The sequence below is a fragment of the Oncorhynchus masou genome, chromosome 22 (assembly GCF_036934945.1).
Source record: "Oncorhynchus masou masou isolate Uvic2021 chromosome 22, UVic_Omas_1.1, whole genome shotgun sequence".
Lineage (NCBI taxonomy): Eukaryota > Metazoa > Chordata > Actinopteri > Salmoniformes > Salmonidae > Oncorhynchus > Oncorhynchus masou.
The window spans coordinates 47,177,374-47,204,160 of NC_088233.1; the positions used below are offsets into that span (position 1 = coordinate 47,177,374).

Consider the following 26,787-nt stretch of genomic DNA (forward strand, 5'->3'; position numbering starts at 1 on the left):
TGGAACATTTGATCTCAAATCCAAAATGGTAGAGAGTACAGAGCCGTATGGTAGAGAGTACAGAGCCGTATGGCAGAGAGTACAGAGCCGTATGGCAGAGAGTACAGAGCCGTATGGCAGAGAGTACAGAGCCGTATGGCAGAGAGTACAGAGCCGTATGGCAGAGAGTACAGAGCCATATGGCAGAGAGTACAGAGCCGTATGGCAGAGAGTACAGAGCCGTATGGCAGAGAGTACAGAGCCGTATGGCAGAGAGTACAGAGCCGTATGGTAGAGAGTACAGAGCCGTATGGCAGAGAGTACAGAGCCGTATGGTAGAGAGTACAGAGCCGTATGGCAGAGAGTACAGAGCCGTATGTTAGAGAGTACAGAGCCGTATGTTAGAGAGTACAGAGCCGTATGGTAGAGAGTACAGAGCCGTATGGTAGAGAGTACAGAGCCGTATGGTAGAGAGTACAGAGCCGTATGGTAGAGAGTACAGAGCCACATTTCACTGTCCAAAAACATACGGAGGGGAGGGCATGCCACAACCTCTCAAGCATCTGGATGACACAAGACGAAGGTCATAGCGGATACTTACTGCTATAGTAACCACTGTTCTATCAGCGAAGGCAGTCATCACCACCTTCTGTAAGATGCTTTCCTGTGGGCACAAACACGCAGTCAAAAGACGACTCGGAAATGTTTACAACATGATAGACTTACAGCCGTGACTCTTACGCACAGGGTTCACTGTACCTACAACAACAACAAAAAAGTGTAATAGTTTGGGCCTTCACTATTTCATTAAAACATGTTCTATATTACGCCGTGTGTGTTAAACACAAGTAATACCGGCGAGTTCACATGATTATTAGAGTCAAGAGTTAGAGGCTCACTGTCGGTTTAATGATTCCCTAGTTAACATTATCAACAGCAGAATTTCCACCGAAACCTATCTCCCATTTAAGATATGCTCCATTTCCCCAGGGTTACCGCTGCGCTACTGTGAGCCAGTGTAGGCCTGTCACTGTGACAGGCAATTTAAGTGTGTGTGCGTGAATGTGCTCGTGTACGTGTGTGTGTGTGCTGCCAGCGTGCTGCAGTGAAAGGAACCTATTTTGGAAGCCCCATTACCTCCCTCCCACTGATTCCCCTCAGGTTCTCTTATACTCCTACATCCCTTTAAATGCATACCTCTATTCTCTCCGTTCATCTTTAGAATCAATTACTTTATCCTCTCGTTGTCACTCAACATCTCCCCTCCTCCCCGTTTGCCGTTCACCCACCCTCAGCCTCCTCCACTCGCACTCTCTCCTCTCCCCTCCCAACTCATCCTCTGCCTTCCCATTCCACCTCATCTCGTCCTTTTGCCAACCTGCCACACACACACACGTCTCACCGTGGCCATGTCTATAGAGGCTGTGGCTTCGTCCATGATGAGGATGCTAGACTTCCTGACGAAGGCTCTGGCCAAACAGAAGAGCTGTCTCTGGCCCTGGCTGAAGTTCTCCCCTCCCTCTGTCACTGTGGCGTCTGCAACACAACAAATATTATCGCCATAAGACGAGACTTACTGCACGATACATATCTTTAGCCCGAGAGAACATTTGTATTGCAATGACATTACGTGACCTACAAAACATCACAGAAATATTGGTAGATTTGTGCTCGACCCCATGAACATGGATTTGTCAAATTAATTGACCTTTTTTCTGGCTGGCCAATGATAAATATCAAATCAAACATTTAGCAACATTCCGTCTCTACATCTCTCTGTCACTGTCCAGTGTGTATAGCCACCACACACACACACACACACACATTAGTATTGTACTGCTGGAGGTAGGAACACAAGCATTTCGCTGCACCTGCTTTATCATCTGCCAATCTGGCTACGCGACAAATCCATTCTGATTTGACACACTTTCTCCGTCGTAACTTGAGTACCTCATGTGCGATAATTTCCGGCAGCCATTAGTCAGCGACAGCAGAAAGAGAGTGAGAGAGAGTCTATCGTTTGGAGCTAGCTGCCCTAACACCTTACAGCCACGATACAGAATGTACTCTAGGCTAGAGCTAGCTGACACATCCAACTGATCAGACCATGGGTGAGAGGAACGAGAGATTGGTCAAGGAACCACTGCTCTCAAACCACCTTCATCTATCTATCCAACTAGCAGGATTTATCTGGGGTCAAGTCAGAGCGGTTGCTGCACTGATATACTGCTTTCCAAATCACACAGTATATAATGTTGTTGAGACTGATACATCTAAATCTCGTTAAGCTCCAGCTCTCAGCTCATATCTCTGAACGAGCTACGGTAGAACTTCAGAGTACGCACGCATGCGCACACTTACCCAGTCCTCCTGGTAGGGTCTTGACTACAGGTTTTAGCTGAGCGATGTCCAGAGCCTCCCACAGCATGTCATCAGTAGCCTTCATCTCTGGGTCCAGGTTAAACCTGATGATCACACACACACACACACACTGACATATACACTCAGCGACAACAAAAAGGTTCTTGAGGGGTTCTTTGTCAGAGGTGAGGGTGATGTGTAAGCCTTTTTGGGGGCATATCAGGAAGTGGGTTTTAACTGCTGTGATGGAACCATCCTGTTCTTTCCCTCTCTACCACGATTTCCTTTATTCCATGAAATGCTACACTTAAAAAGGTACTGCAATTTTACGCCATACTACAGGCAACTGGTTGCAGTGAAAGTAAGGTAAACAACAACCAGTTACCAGAATGTTGTGTATTTGGGGCGGTAGGTAGCCTAGTGGTTAGAGCATTGGACAAGTAACCGAACTGTCATTCTGCCCCTGAACAAGGGGCAAGTTAACCCACTGTTCCTAGGCCGTCATTGAAAATAAGAATTTGTTCTTAACTGAATTGCCTAGTTAAATAAAGGTCAAATTAAAAAATGTGTGCCAACTGTCAATGGAAGGGTTGTACCACTTTAAGTGTTTGACATTTTAATAATGTCAGTTCTGCGATTATTGTAAGAGCATGTGACAATAAAGAGCTGCACTGTGAAGAGGTTACTGTGCATTACATCACAGTAACTTAATGGCAGTTAGTTTCATGGAAGTAGCTGCAAATTTTAACTGGCAACCAGTTATTTGATTATCCAGTAACTGCTAGTAACTTAGTTACAACTAGCTGCCAGTACCATCCTGTACTTTCATTGAACATTTCTGATTACGAGCTAGCTTAACATTAGTTGACAACTACCAAGTTTTTTTGTGGTGAGCACACATGACTTTCCTGTCACACCATCTGGTCAGTGAGCATGACATAGATCAGCACATTAAATTAATGTGAAATTTACAATAACTACTTGCAGCCAGCTGACAGTAAATTTTTGTAAAATAAATATGAACTTCCTGGTGACCAACTGCCATTAAGTTACTGGAAAATTAACAGTGCAGCTCTTGCTTGTCACACACTCTTACAAAGATTGTTGACCTGTGAGTGGACAAATTAACCGTCATCAACATAACAATAAACCCACTTAAACTGGTACAACACTTCCACTAATGGTCGGTACAAATACAATATATTTTAGACCACCCCCCCAAATATGCTAATGTGGGGGCATGACCCCACCTACATTTCAAAGTGCAGTAATGATTGTATGTTAATCACTTTCTATGAAACTCATATACATTATACAGTATTATACATGTACTCATAATGCACTATGCTGCAGTGATAATGCAGTATAAGCATACTTACAGACACAGAAAGACTCATATAGACTCAATTCCGTATACCAATACTCCTAATGCATTATAAGTATAATCATAATCACTTATAATGTACAGCAACATACTGTACATACATACTGCTGGTCCCTTTTTCAGTTCCATCATTGTGATGCGTTTCTAACAGGGTTTTTTTTGTCAGTGAGCAGTCAAATCATTGTTACTGCATCAGAATCTTTTGTATGGTGTGTTATAGCATACTATAAAGTTATCTTTGATTGCTTTAGGTAAAGTGATGAAATGCCTAAAGCAAACAGGTAATTCACCATAAGCTGTTATGTTATGATCATCAGAAAAAAAATGTAAAAATATGCATCTCCAACAGAAAGTATCGAAGGAAAAAAGGAACGTGCCCGACTCTCGTATGTTCCTACGGTGATTTAATCAGACACAATAACAACAACGTTTTCGATCCGAGTCGGATCTTCGTCAGGTCAAAAAAACATTTTGAAATAAACTCAAGAGGCATGTACTGTACAGCCGGGTCAATTGAATACATATAATATATGAACCTCACCAAAAATATTACATGGTAGACATACTGTACAGTACATTCAGAAAGTATTCACACCCCTTGCCTTTTTCCACATTTTGTTGTGTTACAGCCTGAATAAAATAGATACATTTTGTCCCTGGCCTACACACAACACTGTCAAAGTGGAATTGAAATGAAAAGCTGAAATGTCAGGAGTTAAAATGCACATTACAAGTCACATAAGTTGCATGTACTCTCTTTGTGTGGAATAATAGTGTTTAACATGACTTTTTGAATGAAAACCTCATCTCTGTACCCCACACATACAATGATCTGTTAGGTCCCTCTGTCGAATTTCAAACACAGACTTAACGTCAAAGACCAGGGAGGTTTTCCAATGCTTCGTAAAGAAGAGCACCTATTGGTTTAATGGGTAAAAAAAGCAGACATTGAATATCCCTTTGAGCATGGTGAAGTTATTAATTACACTTTGGATGGTGTATCAATACACCCAGTCACGACAAAGATGCAGGCGTCTTTCCTAACTCAGTTGCTGAAGAGGGAAAACTGAAGATGGATCAACAACATTGTAGTTACTCCACAAGGAAGCCTGTACAGAATACAAATATTCAAAAACATGCATTCTGTTTGTAAAAAGACACGAATGTAATACTGCAAATAATTTGGCAAAGCAATTCACTTTTTGTCCTGAATACAAATTGTTATGTTTGGGGCAAATCCAATGCAACACATTACTGAGTACCACATTATATATTTTCAAGCATAGTTGTGGCTGCATCATGTTATGGGTATGCTTGTAATCGTTAAGGACTGGGGAGTTTTCAGGATAAAAAAAATAAACTGAATGGACATAAGCACAGGCAAAATCCTAGAGAAGAGGCTGTTTCAGTCTGCTCTCCACCAGACACTGGGAGATTCACCTTTAAGCAGGACAATAACCGAAAACACAAAGCCAAATCTACACTGTAGTTACTTATCAAGAAGAAATTGAATGTTCCTGAGTGGACAAGTTACAGTTTTGACTTAAATCTACTTGAATTTTCAAAAGAATAATGGGCAAATGTTGCACAGTCCTGGTGTGGAAAGCTCTTAGAGACTTACCCAGAAAGACTCATAGCTGTAATCGCTGCCAAAGTTGCTTCTACAAAGTATTGACTCAGGGGTGTGAATACTTATGTAAATGAGATATTTCTGTATTTCATTTTCAATACATTTGCAAAAATGTCTAAAAATATGTTTTCACTTTTTCATTACTGGGGTATTGTGTGTAGACAGATGAGACAAAAAAAAATGGAACCATTTTGAATTCAAGCTGTAACACAACACAATGGGGAATAAGTCAAGGGGGAAGAATACTTTCTGAAGGCACTGTAAATACCTAACACTGTGTGCCGTAAGTGTAACTGTAGAACCTGTCATTGGTTCTACCTGGAACCAGAGGGTTCTTCATGAGAGGGTTCTAAATGGAACTCAAGTGTTTTGGCAAGTGTCCCATTCCACTCATTCCAGGTTCTGTGGGTATTTGCTCCTCCCTTGCACTTGATTGATGAATTATGGTCACTAATTAGTATGGAACTCCCCACACCTGGTGGTTTAGGTCTAAATTGAAAGGAAAAAAACAAAACCTGCAGATACTTGGCTCTCCATGGAATGAGTTTAACACCCCTACCCTACAGGGACAAAATGAATAACCTTTTTTGTTACAAATTAGCACCTTGTAATTTGAGAGTTTTTTGGTACAATCTAGCACCTTGTATTTAGCGGGTTTTTTTTGGTACAAACTAGCACCTTGTATTTAGAGTTTTTTGGTACAAACTAGCACCTTGTATTTTGATTTTTTTGGTACAAACTAGCACCTTGTATTTTGAGAGTGTATGATTGGACTGTTACGGCTTTCTAGGTGGGAAGGAGAGTCGGACCAAAATGCGGCGTGTAGATTGCGATCCATGTTTAATAAACAAACGTAAAACACGAATCAATTACAAACACTACAAAACAAAGAACGTAACGAAAACCGAAACAGCCTATACTGGTGTAAATAAACACAGAACAAGGACACTAAGGACATAAGGACAATAGGACACTCAAAGAATATGGCTGCCTAAATATGGTTCCCAATCAGAGACAACGATAAACACCTGCCTCTGATTGAGAACCACTTCAGACAGCCATAGACTTAACTAGAACACCCCACTAAGCTACAATCCCGATACAAACACACCACATACAAAAACCCATGCCACACCCTGGAAGACAAACACAAAATACTTCGACCAGGGCGTGACATGGACGAGTAGTACTATCTCATAGCAGGACATGATACAGTATAACCTATAGGTATACTTCAAATCACACTCATGTGCAGTGTCAAACGAGTATACATTATTTACTGTACATGCCTCACAAGGATGTTTTAATCATTTTATCCCATTCATTAAAAAAATCCTATTCTTTTCTGTTGTCTGATTGTGTCATTTTGGGCTTCTCCTGAATTTGCTTGATAGGGTGACAGTACTGCAGCACCCAACCCTAAATTATTCACTTTCTGTTTAGCCTGGTGCAAGACTTTTGAGCGGTCCAAAAATAAACCACTAAAGTTGAGTTTTTCCGAGGGGCATCCTGCTCTCAAACACTTCCTAAGATAACTGTGATTGAAGTTGTCCAATTGACCCAGATACAAGTGAGAGGAGCTTCCATCTCTCATTTCCTCTCCTAAAACAACTCACACTAGGCACTAGGCAGTGTTTTTACAGGAGCACGGCACAAGGTGGTTTAAAACCTCAATACATTAGGCTCAACTACCTATGTTCGTCTCAAGGTTCTTCACTCTTGGGGATGCAGGCTTTTGTTCCAGCCCAGCCATAAAAACACCTGAATCAGCTAATCAAGGTTTTGATTATGAGTTGATCGGTTGAATTATTTGTAATGGTGCTAGCCACACTGAAGACAACGTGGCCCTAAAGAAACAAGACCTCTGATCTAGATGGAACCGTAGTGTGAGGATTCTCTTACCGGATGGTTCCACTGAATAAGATGGGGTCCTGGAGGATGATGGAGAATCGAGACCTCAGGGTCTGCAGAGGCAGCTTGGCGATGTCAATGTCATCTATGATGATACGCCCTGTTGAGAGAGTTGATCAGCTATGTTGGATTGACCCAGTCAAGGAGCTTATCGGGAACTTTAGTTTTAGAGTCGTAACAGTAGGCAGTGTTTACCCTCGAACATGTCGACCATGCGAAAGAAGGCCAGGGAGAAGGAAGACTTCCCACTTCCTGTTCTGCCACAGATCCCCACCTGGAAACCACAGGAAGTCTGTTTCATCTTCATCGCCACGACACAAGTCTACAGTCTAAATTCTCATCTCCCTTCCTTCCAATTAGCTCTATGATACCTTCTGCCCAGGGCTGATGTGTGCGTTGACTTGTTTGAGGACAGGTTTCAGGGTGGTGTCATAACGCACACTCAGGTTCTCAATCTGAATCTCCCCCTGCTGTGGCCAGCCATCCGGCACCTGAGATGCAGCTAGAGGGAGAGAGGGGGGGAGAGAGAGAGGGGGGGGGGAGAGAGAGGGGGAGAGAGAGGAGAGAGAGGGGGAGAGATAGGAGAGAGAGGGGGGGAGAGAGGGAGAGAGCGAGGAAAAGCAGAAGAGATAACTGCTCTGTGGCGACTAGGTAGGGTGAGGTTGGGATGTCCCATGTTCCACAGGAGTAATCCTTTACTCCAGGACTTGAGCATGCCTGGGATACACTGTAGGCAGTGGTTAAATTGAGCCAGAGCTACCCAGTTTGGGCTGGAGCGAGGGTTAGGTTTAGACTTAAGGGTTCAGGTCAGCGCATGATTAGGGTTAGGGTTGAACCGGGATGTGGATAGGAAACTAGGGTTAGCGTAAGGGTTGGGGCTGGACCTAAGAGGTGGTACGGTACTCACTGAGCAGTCCTTCGTAGTTCTCAGGCTCAGTCTGCAGCAGACCATTGATTCTCTTGACTGAACCCAGCTGAACCTCCATGTCTGCCAGGTTACGAACCATCCAGTTCAGGTAGTTGGACACCTGGGACACAGAGACACAGTCCGATCAGACAACCTCGTTATGGACCTGCAGAGAGACAGGTACTGTAACGAAGGTGGAGACATGAGTTTCACTAAATTAGGGGCTTGACCTCAGTCCTTTCATCAAGAAATGTGACTATATTAGAGATTAGACCTCACACACACACACACACACACACAAAAACCAGAACGGTCCTCACCATGAGTGCATAGGTGAGTCCTAGTCCTACCAGGCCAGTGGAGAGGTGGTTATACAGAGAGTTAGTGATGGAGGCCACAGCTGCTATCAGAACCACACAGGCACCTATGTACTCCTACAGTATAGAGAAACAGCATAATAGTGAACATACAGACCCCGATGTATCCAAGTGTACAAAGCAACAGCATAATAGTGAACACACACACACTTATATACTCCATGGAGAGAAAACAAACCGTTAACACACAGGTACCCATTTAGTGCCATAGGAAAAAAAAGAAAATCTGTATCAAATCCATATCAACCTGTCATACTCAAAATTCCCATAGAGGAAACAGTCACCCAATAAAATGTGAGAAAACATGGAACAACTTGATCAGCACGGGCCATACAAGTCAAGTAGAGTAGACTATAGTATAGAGTAGAGCTAATTACCATGCGGACCTCTAGCCAGCGATTGGCTGCTGTGAGAAAGAGGGAGGCGATGTTGTTGGCATCAGTGAACTCCAGTAACCTCTGTCTGAACTTGGGCTCATACCTGGGAGGAGAGAACCATTGAGTAATATGTATAAGTGGTGAAACACACAAACTCCTAGCTGTTGCTGTCAAAATGGATGAGTTTTAAAAAATCTTTACTTGAAGGCCCGGATGGTGGTGAGGCCCTCCACTGTCTCTGAGAAGTGGGACAGGAGAGGGAGCTGGGTACTATCCTCCAACTGTTGGAGGTCCCTGACCAGGGAAAGAAAGAAAGAAAGAAAGAAAGAAAGAAAGAAAGAAAGAAAGAAAGAAAGAAAGAAAGAAAGAAAGAAAGAAAGAGAGAGAGAGAAAGAAAGAAAGAAAGAAAGAAAGAAAGAAAGAAAGAGAAAGAAAGAGAGAGAGAGAGAGAGAGCAGATGGATAGAGGGAGAGAGAGAGCAGATGGAGAGAGAGAGGGAGATACAAGATAAATAAAACAGACAAAGGGGGATATACTGTAACTACTGAATACACAGCAGCAAAACAAGTGACAAAATCCCCAAACAAGCGCTCACCTAGAAGCGACCCGGAAGTACTTCTGTATGAAGTAGCAGGCGATGGCCAGAGGCACCAGAGCAATGAGGAACACAGGGGTCACGTAGGAGATGACCCCCAGGGCCGACACACACAGCAGGGTGGAGCGACTCAGACACTCCAGGGTGGCAGGGATGTGCTGGGGACACAACCACCAATGAAACATTACATTACTACCATCTACCAGGAAAAGCAAGCAAAGGAGCTACTGCCACAGCCAAGAAGACAAATAGGAATTTGAAAGCTCCAAGGCAGTATGGTGGTGGCTATTGCCACTGTTAACACACAGAGAACGGTGGTGCTGAAATACCTGGTCTATGGTGTTGGTGTCAGAGGAGAACCTGTTGAGGATGCTGCCCAGGGGAGTGGTCTCAAACAACCTGGAGGAGACAACCACATACTGTAGATACACCTAAGAGTTATATTTACTGTAGATTATTATACCTGAAAGGTACAGTTGAAGTCGGAAGTTTACATACATTTAGGTTGGAGTCATTAAAACTCGTTTTTCAACCACTCCACAAATGTCTTGTTAACAAACTATAGTTTTGGCAAGTCGGTTAGGACATCTAGTTTGTGCATGACACAAGTCATTTTTCCAACAATTGCTTACAGATTATTTCACTGTATCACAATTCCAGTGGGTCAGAAGTTTACATACACTAAGTTGACTGTGCCTTTAAACAGCTTGGAAAATTCCAGAAAATGATGTCACAAACCTGATTCAGTTACACCAGCTCTGTCAGGAGGAATGGGCCAAAATTCACCCAACTTACTGTGGGAAGCTTGTGGAAGGCTACCCAAAACATTTGAGCCAAGTTGAACAATTTAAAGGCAATGCTACCAAATACTAATTGCGTATGTAAACTTCTGACCCACTGGGAATGTGATGAAAGAAATAAAAGCTGAAATAAATCATTGTCTCTGCTAATATTCTGACATTTCACATTCTTAAAATAAAGTGGTGATACAAACTGATCCAAAACAGGGAATTGTTAATAGGATTAAATGTCAGGAATTGTGAAAAAATGAGTTTAAATATATTTGGCTAAGGTGTATGTAAACTTCTGATTTCAACTGTGTTTTAAATCTCATCTGTACCACCTTGAGTAGAAAAAGCTGATGTCACATCAGCAATGTTTCTGTTAAAAATTCTATTCCTCTGAGGATTTTGAGGAATTGAATTTTAAAGCAAGAAGACAATGTAAAGTAACTTTTCTTCTTGGCCACCACCTCATCTAAAACGATCCGGTACAGAGTAGAGTTCGGTCATTCGCGAACGAGTGGCTCTTTTTGAACGGATCTTTTTTGGTGAAGGTCGGGAACCCTAATTGCATCGGTGAAAGAGCTGTTCATTTGGCTCACAAATTTGCATACTGCTACCACTGATTTTTGAGCTCAAAACAATGTTTTTCTGCAGACAAGGTAGACAATAATGATCTAACAAGAGGGTGAATCCTGACTGCAGCAACCATCAGTAGATGAAAATTCCCTGTTTTGGGTCAGTTTGTATCACCACTTTATTTTAAGAAGAGCGCGTCAATCTGGTCCACGCTGACCATTTCAGCGCCAAAAAATATCTAATAATTTGGCCAGGTAAACATTTATTTGAACATGATCTGACATGATGGTAAACAATATTTTGGGCTTCACATTGGACATTAGCTTTTTTTTTTATGGTTCTCGGTTGATTTCTTTGGCATTTTGAACGAAGAGCCGTTTGGGAGCCAAATGAGCTGGCTCCCCGAAACAGACTTAGAATGCCCATCACTAGTACAGAAGCCCAACCACAGAGTCATTAGTTATCAGTGATCTGACACTGCGCTGGCGTTGCCGGAGTTTCAGTGTGTGGCAGGCAGATGGGCCTCTGGGTAATGGGGCGGATCACAGTGTTTACAATGTCTCACCAAGCAACCCAAAATGATCGATCATCACACACACACACACACACACACACACACACACCAACGCATTATACACAGTCACACACACTCACAACCTGCCCTCCCTAGAGTAGTAATAGGTACCATAAAATGCACATGATACATCAAACATACACATGAACGCACACACCTTTACCTCATAGGGGCCAGTATGATCTTGCTGAGCAGGTTGTGGTGTAGTTCTTTGGCCACTCTCAGGCCTGTCCACTCAACGGCCACAGAGGTGACCAGACACAGAACGATGCCCAGACAGCACAACACACTGAACACCGACAGGTACCACGAGTGGCTGAACCCACACTCCTAAAGGGGGTACACAGGGTGAAGAGGGTAGGTTAGAGAGCTGTGTGTGTGTGTGTGTGTGTGTGTGTGTGTGTGTGTGTGTGTGTGTGTGTGTGTGTGTGTGTGTGTGTGTGTGACTAGACATCAGCATCAGGATACATGATAAACAGTAGCAGCACATATATGATGAATGTACGTGCGTGCGTGTAGAGTCAGTTTAAATGTGTGTGCATGTTATGTGTGTGTAAGCAAAATATGAAGGGTGTGTGTATGTAGTTTGAGCTTCATCACACTCTGGTGTCATTAGAGAACGCGTCACAAACCAAAATAACATCACACCCCTTCTCTCACACACACAGACAAATACTATAGTTTACTATAGAATACAACAGTACTTACTATATAATTCTATAGTAAATTGTAGAATATTGTAGAATGCTACACTACACACTGTAGTATCCCTCAGTCATTGGTAGTACTTACTATAGAATGTTGTAGTATACTGTAAAAAATACTATAGTAAATACTAAAGTATTATCCGAGAACAAAAACACTGTAGGAAATACTACAGTTACATCCACAAAAAACACTACAGTCGGTAAAAACACTACATTTTAAAAAATTGGTTATGGAAAATGTACTGTTTCAGTAGTTCGTCAGTAGGTTTCCTCAAGGAGAAAGCCCCCACTTCTATGTCAAAGATAATAAAACAAAAACACTATAGTAATTACTACAGAAATGTGTGCAAAAACAATACAGTGAATACTATAGTATAAACTACAGTTATTTTACTACATGTATGTATACTACAGATAACTGTAAATACTACAGTAAATACTACATTATTGTAGTGTCTTTGCTGACTTAATACTATATGTATATGTATGTACACTGTAGTATCTTTTCATGTGGTCACACACACAAATACATATCAACACCTAGATCCCTCTCAGAGTAACCCTGAGCTCTACCGTCTGTAACGTGAACTCTAGTGATGAGGAATAGTGACTAATGAGGCAGGAATTAGCTGACTACGTTGGCAAATGAACAAAAGTCACCAAAGCTGAACTGGCTAAATTTGGACATGTGTGAAACAACTGCCAACACTATATTGGGCCCCCACACCACCCCTACCTCTCCCTCCCTCCCTCCCTGCCCTCTCTTTCTTTTCTCTCCATCCCTCTCTCCCTATTTGCCTGGCTGTCTCTATGTCGCTCTCCGTCTGTGCCCTGTCTTCTTCCTCTCGCCTCCTCCACTCTAATCCAGGGCAGTGATATTAAAAGATAAAGGCTAAATTGACCCCTGAGATAAGCTATATAGCGATTTAACACAATCAAACATTCAGAGCCAAACCCCCTCTCGCCAAGGATAATAAAGTGACTGGGGAAATGAAAGGGATATGTCTTACAAGTCAAATAATTAATTTATGTTTCCCTCCGATGAATTAGTCAGTCAGACAATCACTGTTAGGGCCTGACAGAATCAATGGGCTTCTAATTCAAGGTCAAAGACAATTTAAGGGTTCTGTGCGTTGGAGATTTCTTATGTCCTCCCCAGAGTGTGAAAGACGGAGGGGGAAAACATTGAAGCTAATGAACACACAGAAACACCTTTGATAATCAGACATTTGGGATGTGACCCATATGGGTGTGTGTGTGTGTGTATGAGTGTGTGTGTGACAGGGAACAGCTGTGTTTGAGCCCCAGAGGGAGATGCAGCAGTGATTGTCATGCATACTGTCAGTCTTTGTGTTGCCAGATTGAGGTTTGTACGGTGCAGTGGGCACGAGGCAGTCCTCACAGTTGCAGTGTGCATTGGGTCTCTGTTAGATAGCGTGACAAAGGTTTTGAGTGTCCCCACATGTCTGTGGCTAAATTTGCTCTGGTTAGAATCACTAAAGCAATAGAGCATTGTGTGTGTGTGTGTGTGTGTGTGTGTGTGTGTGTGTGTGTGTGTGTGTGTGTGTGTGTGTGTGTGTGTGTGTGTGTGTGTGTGTGTGTGTGTGTGTGTGTGTGTGTGTGTGTGTGTGTGTGTGTGTGTGTGTGTGTGTACGGGCATAACTATCTACTGTATCAGCTGCTGTCCCCTGCCACCCGCTGGATGACTGTATGAAATGTGACCTGGCATTAGGCAGAGGACACAGTCTATTAATAAGAGGCTGGGTTTAGTAGCGCCAGGATAACCCACACACCTGCCACGGCCCTAATGTGTGAATGACACAGCTTACCCTCTCCTGCAATTATATATGCATGCTTGTGTGTGTATACTCTCCTGTATATACAGTGCCTTGCGAAAGTATTCGGCCTCCTTGAACTTTGCGACCTTTTGCCACATTTCAGGCTTCAAACATAAAGATATAAAACTGTATTTTTTTGTGAAGAATCAACAACAAGTGGGACACAATCATGAAGTGGAACGACATTTATTGGATATTTCAAACTTCGCGCCCTCAGAGCATGCGCAGACCAGCTGGCTGGTGTGTTTACGGACATATTCAATCAATCCCTATACCAGTCTGCTGTTCCCACATGCTTCAAGAGGGCCACCATCATTCCTGTTCCCAAGAAAGCTAAAGTAACTGAGCTAAACGACTACCGCCCCGTAGCACTCACTTCCGTCATCATGAAGTGCTTTGAGAGACTAGTCAAGGACCATATCACCTCCACCCTACCTGACACCCTAGACCCACTCCAATTTGCTTACCGCTCAAATAGGTCCACAGACGATGCAATCTCAACCACACTGCACACTGCCCTAACCCATCTGGACAAGAGGAATACCTATGTGAGAATGCTGTTCATCGACTACAGCTCGGCATTCAACACCATAGTACCCTCCAAGCTCGTCATCAAGCTCTGTGACTGTTAAACAGCCACCACTAACATTGAGTGGCTGCTGCCTACACACTGACACTGACTCAACTCCAGCCACTTTAATAATGGGAATTGATGGGAAATGATGTAAATATATCACTAGCCACTTTAAACAATGCTACCTTATATAATGTACCCTACATTATTCATCTCATATGCATACGTATATACTGTACTCTATATCATTGACTGCATCCTTATGTAATACATGTATCACTAGCCACTTTAACTATGCCACTTTGTTTACATACTCTTCTCACATGTATATACTGTACTCGATACCATCTACTGTATCTTGCCTATGCTGCTCTGTACCATCACTCATTCATATATCCTTATGTACATATTCTTTATCCCCTTACACTGTGTATAAGACAGTAGATTAGGAATTGTTAGTTAGATTACTTGTTGGTTATTACTGCATTGTCGGAACTAGAAGCACAAGCATTTCGCTACACTCGCATTAACATCTGCTAACCATGTGTATGTGACAAATAAAATTTGATTTGATTTGATTTGATGAAACCAAAATTGAACTTTTTGGCAACAATGCAAAACGTTATGTTTGGCGTAAAAGCAACACAGCTCATCACCCTGACCACACCATCCCCACTGTCAAACATGGTGGTGGCAGCATCATGGTTTGGGCCTGCTTTTCTTCAGCAGGGACATGGAAGATGGTTAAAATTGATGGGAAGATGGATGGAGCCAAATACAGGACCATTCTGGAAGAAAACCTGATGGAGTCTGCAAAAGACCTGAGACTGTGACGGAGATTTGTCTTCCAACAAGACAATGATCCAAAACATAAAGCAAAATCTACAATGGAATGGTTCAAAAATAAACATATCCAGGTGTTAGAATGGCCAAGTCAAAGTCCAGACCTGAATCCAATTGAGAATCTGTGGAAAGAACTGAAAACTGCTGTTCACAAATGCTCTCCATCCATCCAACCTCACTGAGCCCCCAGCTGTTTTGCAAGGAGGAATGGGAAAACATTTCAGTCTCTCGATGTGCAAAACTGGTATGTCTCATACCCCAAGCGACTTACAGCTGTAATCGCAGCAAAAGGTGGCGCTACAAAGTATTAACTTAAGGGGGCTGAATAATTTTGCACGCCCAATTTTTCAGTTTTTGATTTGTTAAAAAAGTTTGAAATATCCAATAAATGTCGTTCCACTTCATGATTGTGTCCCACTTGTTGTTGATTCTTCACAGAAAAATACAGTTTTATATCTTTATGTTTGAAGCCTGAAATGTGGCAAAAGGTCGCAAAGTTCAAGGGGGCCGAATACTTTCGCAAGGCACTGTATATATATATATATATATATATATATATATATATATATATATATATATATGCATGCTTGTGTGTGTATACTCAATTCCTAATAACGGTAATGACATTACGCCACTCTAATTACATTGCAATGCCATTTGGAAAAAGGCTTTCTAGGTGTCCAAATATGATTGTTATATTATGAATACACAATGAGGTTGGGGAGACATTGCCATGATGAGAATATCAATCCTATCTTTGTGAGGGTAACATTTATTGGAACCTAGAAACGCTTCCGGTTATAATTCACAATCAACGGAGACCATGCAACAAAAAAATATATATATATACACACACACACAAGGGTCAACTCAGATAGTCTGTGTAGCAATTTTGTTAGCTATTTAGCAGACTTATGGCTTGGGGATATAAGCTGTTCATTAGCCTGTTGGCGTCAGACTTGATGTAGCGGTAACGTTTGCCGTGAGGAAGCAGAGAGAACCGTCTATGGCTTAGGTGGCTGGAGTCGTTAATGATTTTCCGGGTCTTCCTTTCACACCGCCTGGTATAGATGTCCTGGATGGCAGGGAGCTCGGCCCCAGTGATATACTGGGCTGTCCGCACCAACTTCTGTAGCGCCATGCGATCGAGGGTGGTGCTGTTGCCATATCAAGCAGAGATGCAGCCAGTCAAGATGCTCTCAATGGTACAGCTGTGGAACTTTTTGAGGATTTGAGGGCCCATTCCAAACCTTTTCAACCTCCTCAGGGAGAAGAGGCTCAGTCGCGCCTTCTTCATGAATGTGGGTGTGTGGAGCATTTTAAGTCCTTAGTGATTTGGACATTGAGTAACTTGAAGCTCTTGAACTGCTCCACTGCAGCCCGGTCAATGTGAATGGGAGCGTGCTCGCCCCTCGATTTCCTGTAGTCCACAATCAGCTCCTTGGACTAAAGTTGAGGGAAAAGTTGTTGTCCCGGCACCACCCTGCCAGGTAACTGACCACCTCCCTGTAGACTGTCTCATCGTTGCCGGTGATCAGGCCTACCACTGTCGTGTCGTCAGCATACTTGATGATTGTGTTGAAGTCGTGCAAGCCCAAGCAGTCGTGGGTGACCAGGGAGTACAGAAGGGGACTAAGCACACACCCCTGTGGGGCCCCCGTGTTGACGGTCAGCGTGGCGGAGGTGATGTTATCTACCCTCACCCCCTTGGGTCGGCCCGTCAGGATGTCCAGGATCCAGTTGCAAGGGGGGGGGGGGTGTTCAGTCCCAGGGTCCTAAGCTTGGTGACGAGCTTGGAGGGAAAATGGTGTTGAATGCTAAGATGTAGTCAATGAATAGCATTCTCTCATAGGTACTCCTCTTATCTGCAGAGGCTTTAAGCCAAACAGATCTAAAGGGTTTTTAGGTCTCGACACAGTTTTCCCATTCATGCAGTTCTTAATTGATATATGCAAATGAGACTAAGTTTAGCTCATGGGCAACACACACGTATGGAGGATCCATCTGAGAGAGTTTATGTGCATTACGTCTATGTCAGAAGTACTGCATGTAAATCAATATTTGGTTTGTTGGTAACATTATTTGATGGTCCTATTTCAAATGTATTTACCTGGTATCTAAAATCAACATTGTAGTTGGCTGAATTATCATGTACAGTGGCTTGCGAAAGTATTCACCCCCTTGGCATTTTTCCTATTTTGTTGCCCTACATCCTGGAATTAAAATCGATTTTTGGGAGGTTTGTATCATTTGATTTACATAACATGCCTACCTACCACTTTGAAGATGCAAGGTATTTTTTATTGTGAAACAAACAAGAAAAAAAACTGAAAACTTGCAAAGGGAGGTGTTCAGTCCCAGGGTCCTAAGCGTGCATAACTATTCACCCCCCCCCCAAAATCAATACTTTGTAGAGCCACCTATCTCAGCAATTACAGCTTCAAGTCTCTTCGGGTATGTCTCTAAAGCTTGGCACATCTAGCCACTGGGATTTTTGCCCATTCTTCAAGGCAAAACTGCTCCAATTTGATGAGCTCAGTTTGATGGTAAGTCATACCACAGATTCTCAATTGGATTGAGGTCTGGGATTTGACTAGGCCATTCCAAGACATGTAAATGTTTCCCCTTAAACCACTCGAGTGTTGCTTTAACAGTATGCTTAGGGTCATTGTCCTGCTGGAAGGTGAACCTCCGTCCCAGTCTCAAATCTCTGGAAGACTAAAGCAGGATCCCTCAAGGATTTCGCCATCCATCATTTCTTCAATTCTGACCAGTTTCCCAGGCCCTGCTGATGAAAAACATCCCCACAGCATGGGATGGTATTCTCAGGGTGATGAGAGGTGTTGGGTTTGCGCCAGACATAATGTTTTCCTTGATGGCCAAAAAGCTCAATTTTAGTCTCATCTGACCAGAGTACCTTCTTCCATATGTTTGGGGAGTCTCCCACATGCCTTTTGGCAAACACCAAACATGTTTGCTTATTTTTTTCTTTAAGCAATGGCTTTTTTCTGGCCACTCTTCTGTAAAGCCCAGCTCTGTGTAGTGTACGGCTTAAAGTGGTCCTATGGACAGATATTCCAATCTCCACTGTGGAACTTTGCAGATCCTTCAGGGTTATCTTTAGTCTCTTTGTTGCCTCTCTGATTAATGCCCTGCTTGCATGGTCCGTGAGTTTTGGTGGGCGGGCCTCTCTTGGCAGGTTTGTTATGGTGCTATATTCCATTTTTTAATAATGGATTTAATGGAGCTCTGTGGGATGTTCAAAGTTTCTGATATTTTTTTATAACCCAACCCTGATCTGTACTTCTCCACAACTTTGTCCCTGACCTGTTTGGAGAGCTCCTTGGTCTTCATGTTGCCGCTTGCTTGGTGGTGCCCCTTGCTCAATGGTGTTGCAGATTCTGGGGCCTTTCAGAACAGCTGTATATATACTGAGATCATGTGACAGATCATGTGAAACTTAGATTGCACACAGGTGGACTTTATTTAACTAATTATGTGATTTGAAGGTACTTGGTTGTACCATATTTATTTAGGGGCTTCATAGTAAAGGGGGTGAATAGATATACACGCACCACTTTTCACCACAAGTTTTTTTTTTCATTTCACTTCACCAATTTGGACTATTTTGTGTATGTCCATTATATGAAATCCAAATAAAAATCTATTTAAATTATAGGTTGTAATGCAACAAACTAGGAAAAACACCAAGGGGGTGAATACTTTTGCAAATTAACATTTCACCAGGTCCTTTAGAGTAAATACTACACTGTAAGGTAAAGAGTGTACTGTAGATTAAAGCATAACCACAGTGTTTTAAAAGCACATTGCCATTTGGTTTGGTAGAAATTGAAGCCTGTCACCTGACCTGAACGACGGTGCAGTTCCTCCCGGTGGCTTCCATCTTGGCATTGATGACGCGGGAGGTCCAGTGGGCCAGCCAGTAGTCGATGGCAACCATGAGGGAGTGTTTAAAGAGCTGTGATAGGAGGAGCAGCAGCAGGAGGAGGAGCCCTGCAGAGGACAGGTAGACCCCACAGGAGTGCCAGGGGATGGTGGTGCGGTGACGCATGGCCTGGGACAGATTGTCATCCTCGTCACTGTCCACAGACTCTTCTGGAAGAACAGAGATATGCATGAGAGAGGGATAGACTGTGTGTGTGTGTCCCCACTATATATATGCCACTTCCATCTCGCCTCTCTCTGCTTCTCCCCTCCTCCTCTCTCCCCCTATATCCCGGTCTCTCTTCTTCTTCTCCATGTCCTTCTTTCTCTCTCTCTAATGGTTACAATATGACAGGAGTATCTGTGTGGCTAGTGAGGAGCAGGAGGACAGGAAGTGAAATGGGACTCAGGAGAGGAAGGCTCTGTTTCAGCTACTGACTGAAAGGCAGAGTGATAGGCCATTTTTACAGCAGCTCAGATGGCGAGAGAGCGAGAAACAGTTAGAGAGAGAAAAGAGAGGGGGAAGAGAAAAGAGGGGGAAAAGAAGGGGAAGAGAAAAGACAGGGGCAAGAGAAGGGGAAGAGAAAAGAGAGGGGGAAAAGAAGGGGAAGAGAAAATACAGAAATATAGCTTCAGCTCGAGACAGAGCAGGGTCATGGCTAGAAGGGATCCAGCTTTTGTAAAATTAAAGTCAAAAGTCAATTTTTTTTGCGGTTGTTGCATTTTAGCTAACCCTAACCATTTTTCTACACCTTAACCAAATCCCCCTAACCTGCTACGAAAATTAAAATCTGACATTCATTTGACAAAAGCTGGATCCCTTCTAGCCATGACCACACTGCCAACTGGTCGTTCAGTCCTGCATCGATACATCGTTTGTTTCCCGATGGGAAACATCATTTGTTTCATGTGTCGGGTTAGACCGAGCAAGTAGAGCAGGGACAGTAGACAGGACACATTGACCATGGGTAGCGGAGCAGTGCCGACGACTACCCACCTCTTCCCCTTATCGAAACATACATGACACCATGCGGGCAAGCCTCAGTGCTGACGACTGAATGGGCGTGTCTCCGGGACAGGCCGGAGGGAGAGATCAGGAAAGAAAGAGTCGAAGGATGGGAGGGAAAGAGAAGAGGGAGAAAACAAGATAATGGAAATGGTACGAAGCGGAGCATGGGTACAGTCTGCGAGCTGCAAGCCTACACGGGAGCCACACGGGACGGAGTACGGGGCGCAGTTGCAACACGATGACACAGACTGGTCGCGGACCGGGAACCACTCAGTAAAACCATGCGGTCGGCCCAAACCTGCCACGTCTACAAGAGCAGCGGCACCCTGCGCTGGGGTTGTCTCAGTCCACACCGGGGTGACACCAGAACACAGGAGACAACACAGAACACAGAATAAAGAGCACAGTACCACTGCCATAACACTGTCACCTCAGCACATAGGATGCATTTGCCCTTAGATAGATCCTGATCTTGAGTCAGTTTTGTGGATAAAGGTAATGATTTGGGGATGGGGAGGGTACGCTGATCCGAGATCTGTGCCTTCTATCTGGACATCACAGCGGAGAGACACACACACAGGGTTTGTCCCAATACTATGAACCAGTGTGGGACTCTGGTTCTAGGGAGCAGCAGTGTGCTGGTTCTTCTATCAATGGCATTGATTCTTCACCTGGTTTGTCAGGCCTAAAACCAGTTGTTGGTTGAAGGATGAAAACCAGCAGAAAATGTAGCCCCCCCCAAGGACCAGATTCCCCCCTTTTCATTTTCAACAGATCTTAAAAGAGGTGGAAGTCTCTGGCCCAGGACTTGACTCGTCCACATCTTTTACAGATCAGTGTTGACAAAGAAAGAGAAAAGAGCGCATAGTTTGAGCTGAGGTAGTTTACTGGGACATCGCCACAGACAGACCCCACAGGATCACACACACACTGTTAGTCCCACTATAGGTTCAAAAACTGATACTCTGCAGAGGCATCCCATTTTAACACCTAGTATATGTCGCACCTGCCATTTTGTGGTCTCCACAAACAAAGCATACTGAAGTAACTATGCTCATGCTAACCCCCCTGGTTCCCATTAGCGAGTGATTGACAGCCGGTGTCCTTCAATCCCATTGGGAAGTTTGTGAACTTTGACCTCCCACCTCTGTCCTCCTCCTCAGTCTTGGCGGCCTCTTTGGAGTACATGGCTCTCCGCAGGTTCTTGCGCTCCAACACCGTCATACTCGCAGGCACTGTCTCCTGGAGAACGCACACGGACACACATCAGAGTTTCAGCTGAGATAGTTTGCTGAAATAGATTTGACCAGATGAATTGAAAGCAGAGCAGGAAAAAAGGAGACAAAAAGAACAAGCCCCGTACAAACGTCTCAATTGCTCATCAGTTGTGTGACCCTGTGACGAAGTCGGCCGTTACGTTGTGCACTTCCCTTTTTCCACATTTTGTTATACTATAGCCATCAATCTTCACACAATACCCATAAGGACAAAGCAAAAACGGTTGTTTTTTGGGGGAAAATGTTGCTAATTTATTACAAATTAAGAAACAGAAATAGCTTATTCACATAAGTATTCAGACTCTTTGCTGGGAGACTCGAAATTGAGCTCAGGTGCATCCTGTTTCCATTGATCATCCTTGAGATGTTTCTACAACTTGATTGGAGTTCACCTGTAGTAAAAGGCTGTAACGTAACAAAATGCGGAAAAAGTCAAGGGGTCTGAATACTTTCCGAATGCACTGTATCTGTATATGGTTGCGTTTACACAGGCAGCTACATTTTGGGGTGCGTTCAGTTCGCTGCAACGTTTACGACATTGCGTGACTGTTTGTACAGAATGACACGTTTCCCTAACACAGTGCTCACGCTTCTTTAACAGCCGTTGTGATATGTTTGCTCCCGTGTGGTGGGTGTGGCAAGGTGAGGACTAATCAATATGGGTGTAAACATTTGAAATTGCTAAAACTCCTGCAGCACACCATACAAAATCATCACACCGTTCTTCAAACTGGTTGTTCCTACTGAACGCAGGAGCCCTGATCTTTTTTCACTTATTCGTCTTCTGACCAATCAGATCAGCTATATTGACTAATAACTTGGTAAACGATCAGAATTGGGCTGCCCGTGTAAACTCAGGCCTATGAGAGGTGAGGATGTGTCATCATCACACCCCTTTCGACCCTATTATGGCCACCTGGATTTACACGCGGTCCGATACAGTACCTTCTCAAACTCTCCGTCCTGCCTGTGCATCAGGGTCTTCCACTGTTCAAACAGCTCCGGTTCAGAGTTCTGGATGTCTTTCAGAGTCCCCTCGGTTTGAGTGGTCCCGTTCTTCATCGCTACGATCTGACCACGGAGGGAAAGAGGGACTGAATTAGTGGCCGTCTGGATGTGAGTGAAGAATGCTGCTTGTGGAAACACAATACACACACATGCGTGCCCGCACACTCTACTCTCACCCAGTCAGCGTGGGGTAGGTACTGTAGCTTGTGAGTGACCAGCACCACAGTCCTCTTCTCTTCTCTCAGCAGTTTGAGGATGCCCTCCTGCATCAGGTGGTCACTCAGGTGAATGTCCAGCGCTGAGAACGGGTCATCCTGAAACAACACAGAGGGACATGCTTCCATGGCCTACAATCAAATGCAATGTATTCTAGCTTCCTCCCAATGTTTCCAACGCAGAATACATGAATACAGAGACGAGGTGAAGAGTGGTTTGCAAAAGGGGGAGAATATCGGTTACTTGGATTTCAGTTCTATGTGACTCAACATGATTCTTGTGGATGAAGCTGAGTTCACCGTGTAGACAGGTTCTCTCACCAGGAAGACCACGTTGGCCTGTTGGTACAGGGCTCTGGCCACACCTATACGCTGGCGCTGCCCTCCAGATAGAACTATACCCTGTGGAGAGAGAGGGAGGACGGACAGAATGAATGGAGTTACGTGGAGTGTACAGTCTCAGCGTTATCAGACCACATTACAGTGTGTGTGTGTGTGTGTGTGTGTGTGTGTGTGTGTGTGTGTGTGTGTGTGTGTGTGTGTGTATAACAGGGTCATGCACACACACACACAGGGTCTCTCTGCATAACAGGGTCATGCCTATTCTATAGAAGTAGTAGTGCACATCAATTACACCCACATCACCCAGAACTAAAATCTTGCGTATGTTCACGTAGTCTATTCACAAGAGGTTACACAAACAGCAACATTACAGAAATAAACACCACAATATTATTAAAACACACACACACACTCACACCTTTGTCACAGAAACACAACCAAGACCTGCTTACGTAACAGAATGATGCCTGAACAAAACAAACATGACAGTGTACTGGGCGAGCTCTGGTGAAGCTAACTTCCTGTACATACAGTATAAACATCAACCAGACAGGTGGTGACAGGGCTTTGTATAGCGAAAGAGATTCTGTCTCAAACCTGAATACATCAAGATTCTATAAAAGGTTATACTTGATTACTACTATTATAATGTGGTCCCCTCGATTGCCATTTAGTAAGTAAGAATGACAAGAGACAGGAGCGAGTGGTCCCGAGTGACAGAAACAGTGACAGAGACAGGCACGAGTGGTCCCGAGTGACAGAGACAGTGACAGAGACAGTGACAGAGACAGAAACAGTGACAGAAACAGTGACAGGTACGAGTGGTCCCGAGTGACAGAGACAGTGAAGGTGCGGGTCACTGACCCTCTCTCCGATCTCCGTCTGGTCTCCCTGTGGCAGGATGTCGATATCCGGCTGCAGGGAACACGCCTCGATGACAGCCTTGTACCTGGACAACACAGAAACAGAGAATCAGATGACAACCGTGACATTAAAACAAATACCCTGAAATGTCAATGAGCTGAGGAAAGCTGAACAGATTCCTAGTGATTTGTACTGTCAGAGTAACGATATCATGGTACACTGTAGGAAAAAAATGTTATCATTGTTTTTACGGTAATTTACAGGCAGTAAAAGTACATTTTACAGTAAAAGAAATGGCATAGTATGTTACCATAACCAGTTTTTATGGTACCAATACGGTTACTGTAATCCATTTACGCCATCCAATACTCTTACTGTTATCTATGTACCGTAAGACAGCAACAGTATATTATTATAAGGTTGTATTCAGGATAAACATCTCCACAGAGATGCGGTTCAACTGAAGAACATTTTAAGAGGATCAAGTTAAACAGTGAATCTCTAAATGGGTCTATAGTACGTAGACCTGCGCGCATGCACGTTTGTAGGGGGCTTGGGGAGTCAGAGATGCTTAAAACCTCTTAGAGATCAGGCTACTTTTTTCAACATTCTGTTAAAAATCGCGCAACATTTCAACGTCCTGCTACTCATGCCAGGAATATAGTATATGCATATGATTAGTATGTGTGCATAGAAAACACTGAAGTTTCTAGAACTGGTTCAATGGTGTCTGTGACTATAACAAAACGAGTTCCGTGGTCAAAATCGCCAGAAAACCTGGTCACTAAATCGACGGAGAAAAAATCAATCCGCCAGTCCATGTATTGTCTATTGGAAGGAAAAATACTTAAGGCTGAGGATACAGTTCCTATAGCTTCCACAAGATGTCGCCAGTGTTGTGATTTCGATTCAACTAAATCGTTGGTCATCTGAGTAATAGCCACATCCGGTTGTCAAGTCCACAGCTGTAAACAATGGAACCGGAAAAGTTGACTACGTTTCCCAAACTTGTGCCTATTGAATACAGATCGCTCCGTGATAAATTTGATCGTTTATTAACGTTTAGTAATACCTAAAGTTGGATTACAGAAGTAGTTTGAAGTGTTTTGTCAAAGTTTATAGGCAACTTTTTTCATTTAAAAAAATAACGTCACGTTTAAAAAATGTGTTTTTACTGGATCTGACGGTCTTCATAAATGGACATTTTGGGTACACAAGGACTGATTTAATCGAAAAAAAGACCAAATTGTGATGTTTATGGGACATATAGGAGTGCCAACAAAGAATCTCGTCAAAGGTAATGAATGTTTTATATTTTATTTCTGCGTTTTGTGTAGCGCCGGCTACGCTAATTCCTTTGTTTACGTCCCCTTCTGGTATTTCGGCGTGTTGCCTGCTATCAGATAATAGCTACTCATGCTTTCGCCGAAAAGCATTTTACAAATCTGACTCGTTGGCTAGATTCACAACGAGTGTAGCTTGAATTGAATACCCTGCATGTGAATTTTAATGAACGTTTGAGTTTTAACGAGTGCTATTAGCATTTGGCGTAGCGCATTTGCATTTATTGTTGGCAGGGGGTGCGGTTGCGTCCCGGGTGGGCCAGACAGGTTAACCAAGTAAGAGGAGCCAAGGCACTCTTCTTTTTGACTTTAGCTAGCCAGGGCGATTGAACTTCCGGCGTTCTACACTCGTGTACAAGCGCGAGCTACACGTCAGGCTCGTCTGGCGTTCTGTTTTATAACACTACTTTTTTTTTGCCACAGAAGCAAACATGTCTCTTTTTTGTATTGCAGTTGCTAGAGCTTGGACTGCTACTACTACTCATGAGAGGGGGGGGGGCTGAGAAAAATGGAGAATACACGTCTCTTGTCCAAACTAATGCGAAGCGTCGACGAGGAAAGGCATGTTCAATACTTTCGGAATGCGAGTTGCCGACTGACGACTGGCAAGTGATGAAGCGCGCATAGCAACACTCACTACTGAGTTCCAAACTGCCTCTGGAAGCAACGTCAGCACGAGAAGTGTCTGTCGGGAGCTTCATACAATGGCTTTCCATGGCCAAGCAGCTGCACACAAGCCTAAGATTACCGTGCTCAAGGCCAGGAGTCGGCTGGAGTGGTGTAGAGCTCGCCGCCATTGGACTCTGCAGTGGAAACGCGTTCTCTGGAGTGATGAATCATGCTTCTGGCAGTCCAACAGACAAATCAGGTTTTGGCAGATGCCAAGAGAATGATACCTGCCCCAATGCATAGTGCCAACTGTGAAGTCTGTTGGAGGAGGAATAATGGTCTGGGGCTGTTTTTCATGGTTCGGGCTAGACCCCTTAGTTACAGTGAAGGGAAATCTTAATTCTACAGCATACAATGTCAATTCTGTGATTCCAACTTTGTGGCAACAGTTTGTGGATTGCCCTTTCCTGTTTCAGCATGACAATGCCCCAGTGCACAAAGCAAGGTCCATATAGAAATGGTTTGTCGAGATCGGTGTGGAAGAACTTGACTGGCAAGCACAGACCCCTGAAGTCAAAGACATCAAACACCTCTGGGATGAATTGGAACGCCGACTGCGAGCCGGACCTAATCATCCAACACAGTGCGCGACCTCAGTAATGCTCGTGGCTGAATGGAAGCAAGTCCCCACAGCAAAGTTCCAACATCTAGTGGAAAACCTTCCCTGAAGAGTGGAGGTTGTTATAGCAGCAAAATC

The 26,787-nt window shown here is 43.7% G+C and overlaps 1 protein-coding gene across 1 annotated transcript in view; it reads right to left on the minus strand.

The window, feature by feature from the left end:
• Positions 1-26,787, minus strand: part of LOC135509585 (ATP-binding cassette sub-family C member 8-like) — a 144,069-nt gene that overhangs the window by 3,310 nt on the left and 113,972 nt on the right. The window contains exons 22-40 of the mRNA XM_064930362.1: positions 24,079-24,163; positions 23,194-23,274; positions 22,834-22,971; positions 22,595-22,720; positions 21,518-21,614; positions 19,287-19,534; positions 11,620-11,786; positions 9,851-9,920; positions 9,522-9,679; positions 9,128-9,220; positions 8,927-9,029; positions 8,493-8,606; positions 8,173-8,293; positions 7,637-7,767; positions 7,461-7,539; positions 7,257-7,365; positions 2,341-2,444; positions 1,382-1,515; positions 581-643 (exon numbers count right to left, since the gene is read on the minus strand). Coding sequence (XP_064786434.1) covers positions 581-643; positions 1,382-1,515; positions 2,341-2,444; positions 7,257-7,365; positions 7,461-7,539; positions 7,637-7,767; positions 8,173-8,293; positions 8,493-8,606; positions 8,927-9,029; positions 9,128-9,220; positions 9,522-9,679; positions 9,851-9,920; positions 11,620-11,786; positions 19,287-19,534; positions 21,518-21,614; positions 22,595-22,720; positions 22,834-22,971; positions 23,194-23,274; positions 24,079-24,163 — 2,221 coding nt within the window. The remainder of the gene's footprint in view (positions 1-580; positions 644-1,381; positions 1,516-2,340; positions 2,445-7,256; positions 7,366-7,460; positions 7,540-7,636; positions 7,768-8,172; positions 8,294-8,492; positions 8,607-8,926; positions 9,030-9,127; positions 9,221-9,521; positions 9,680-9,850; positions 9,921-11,619; positions 11,787-19,286; positions 19,535-21,517; positions 21,615-22,594; positions 22,721-22,833; positions 22,972-23,193; positions 23,275-24,078; positions 24,164-26,787) is intronic.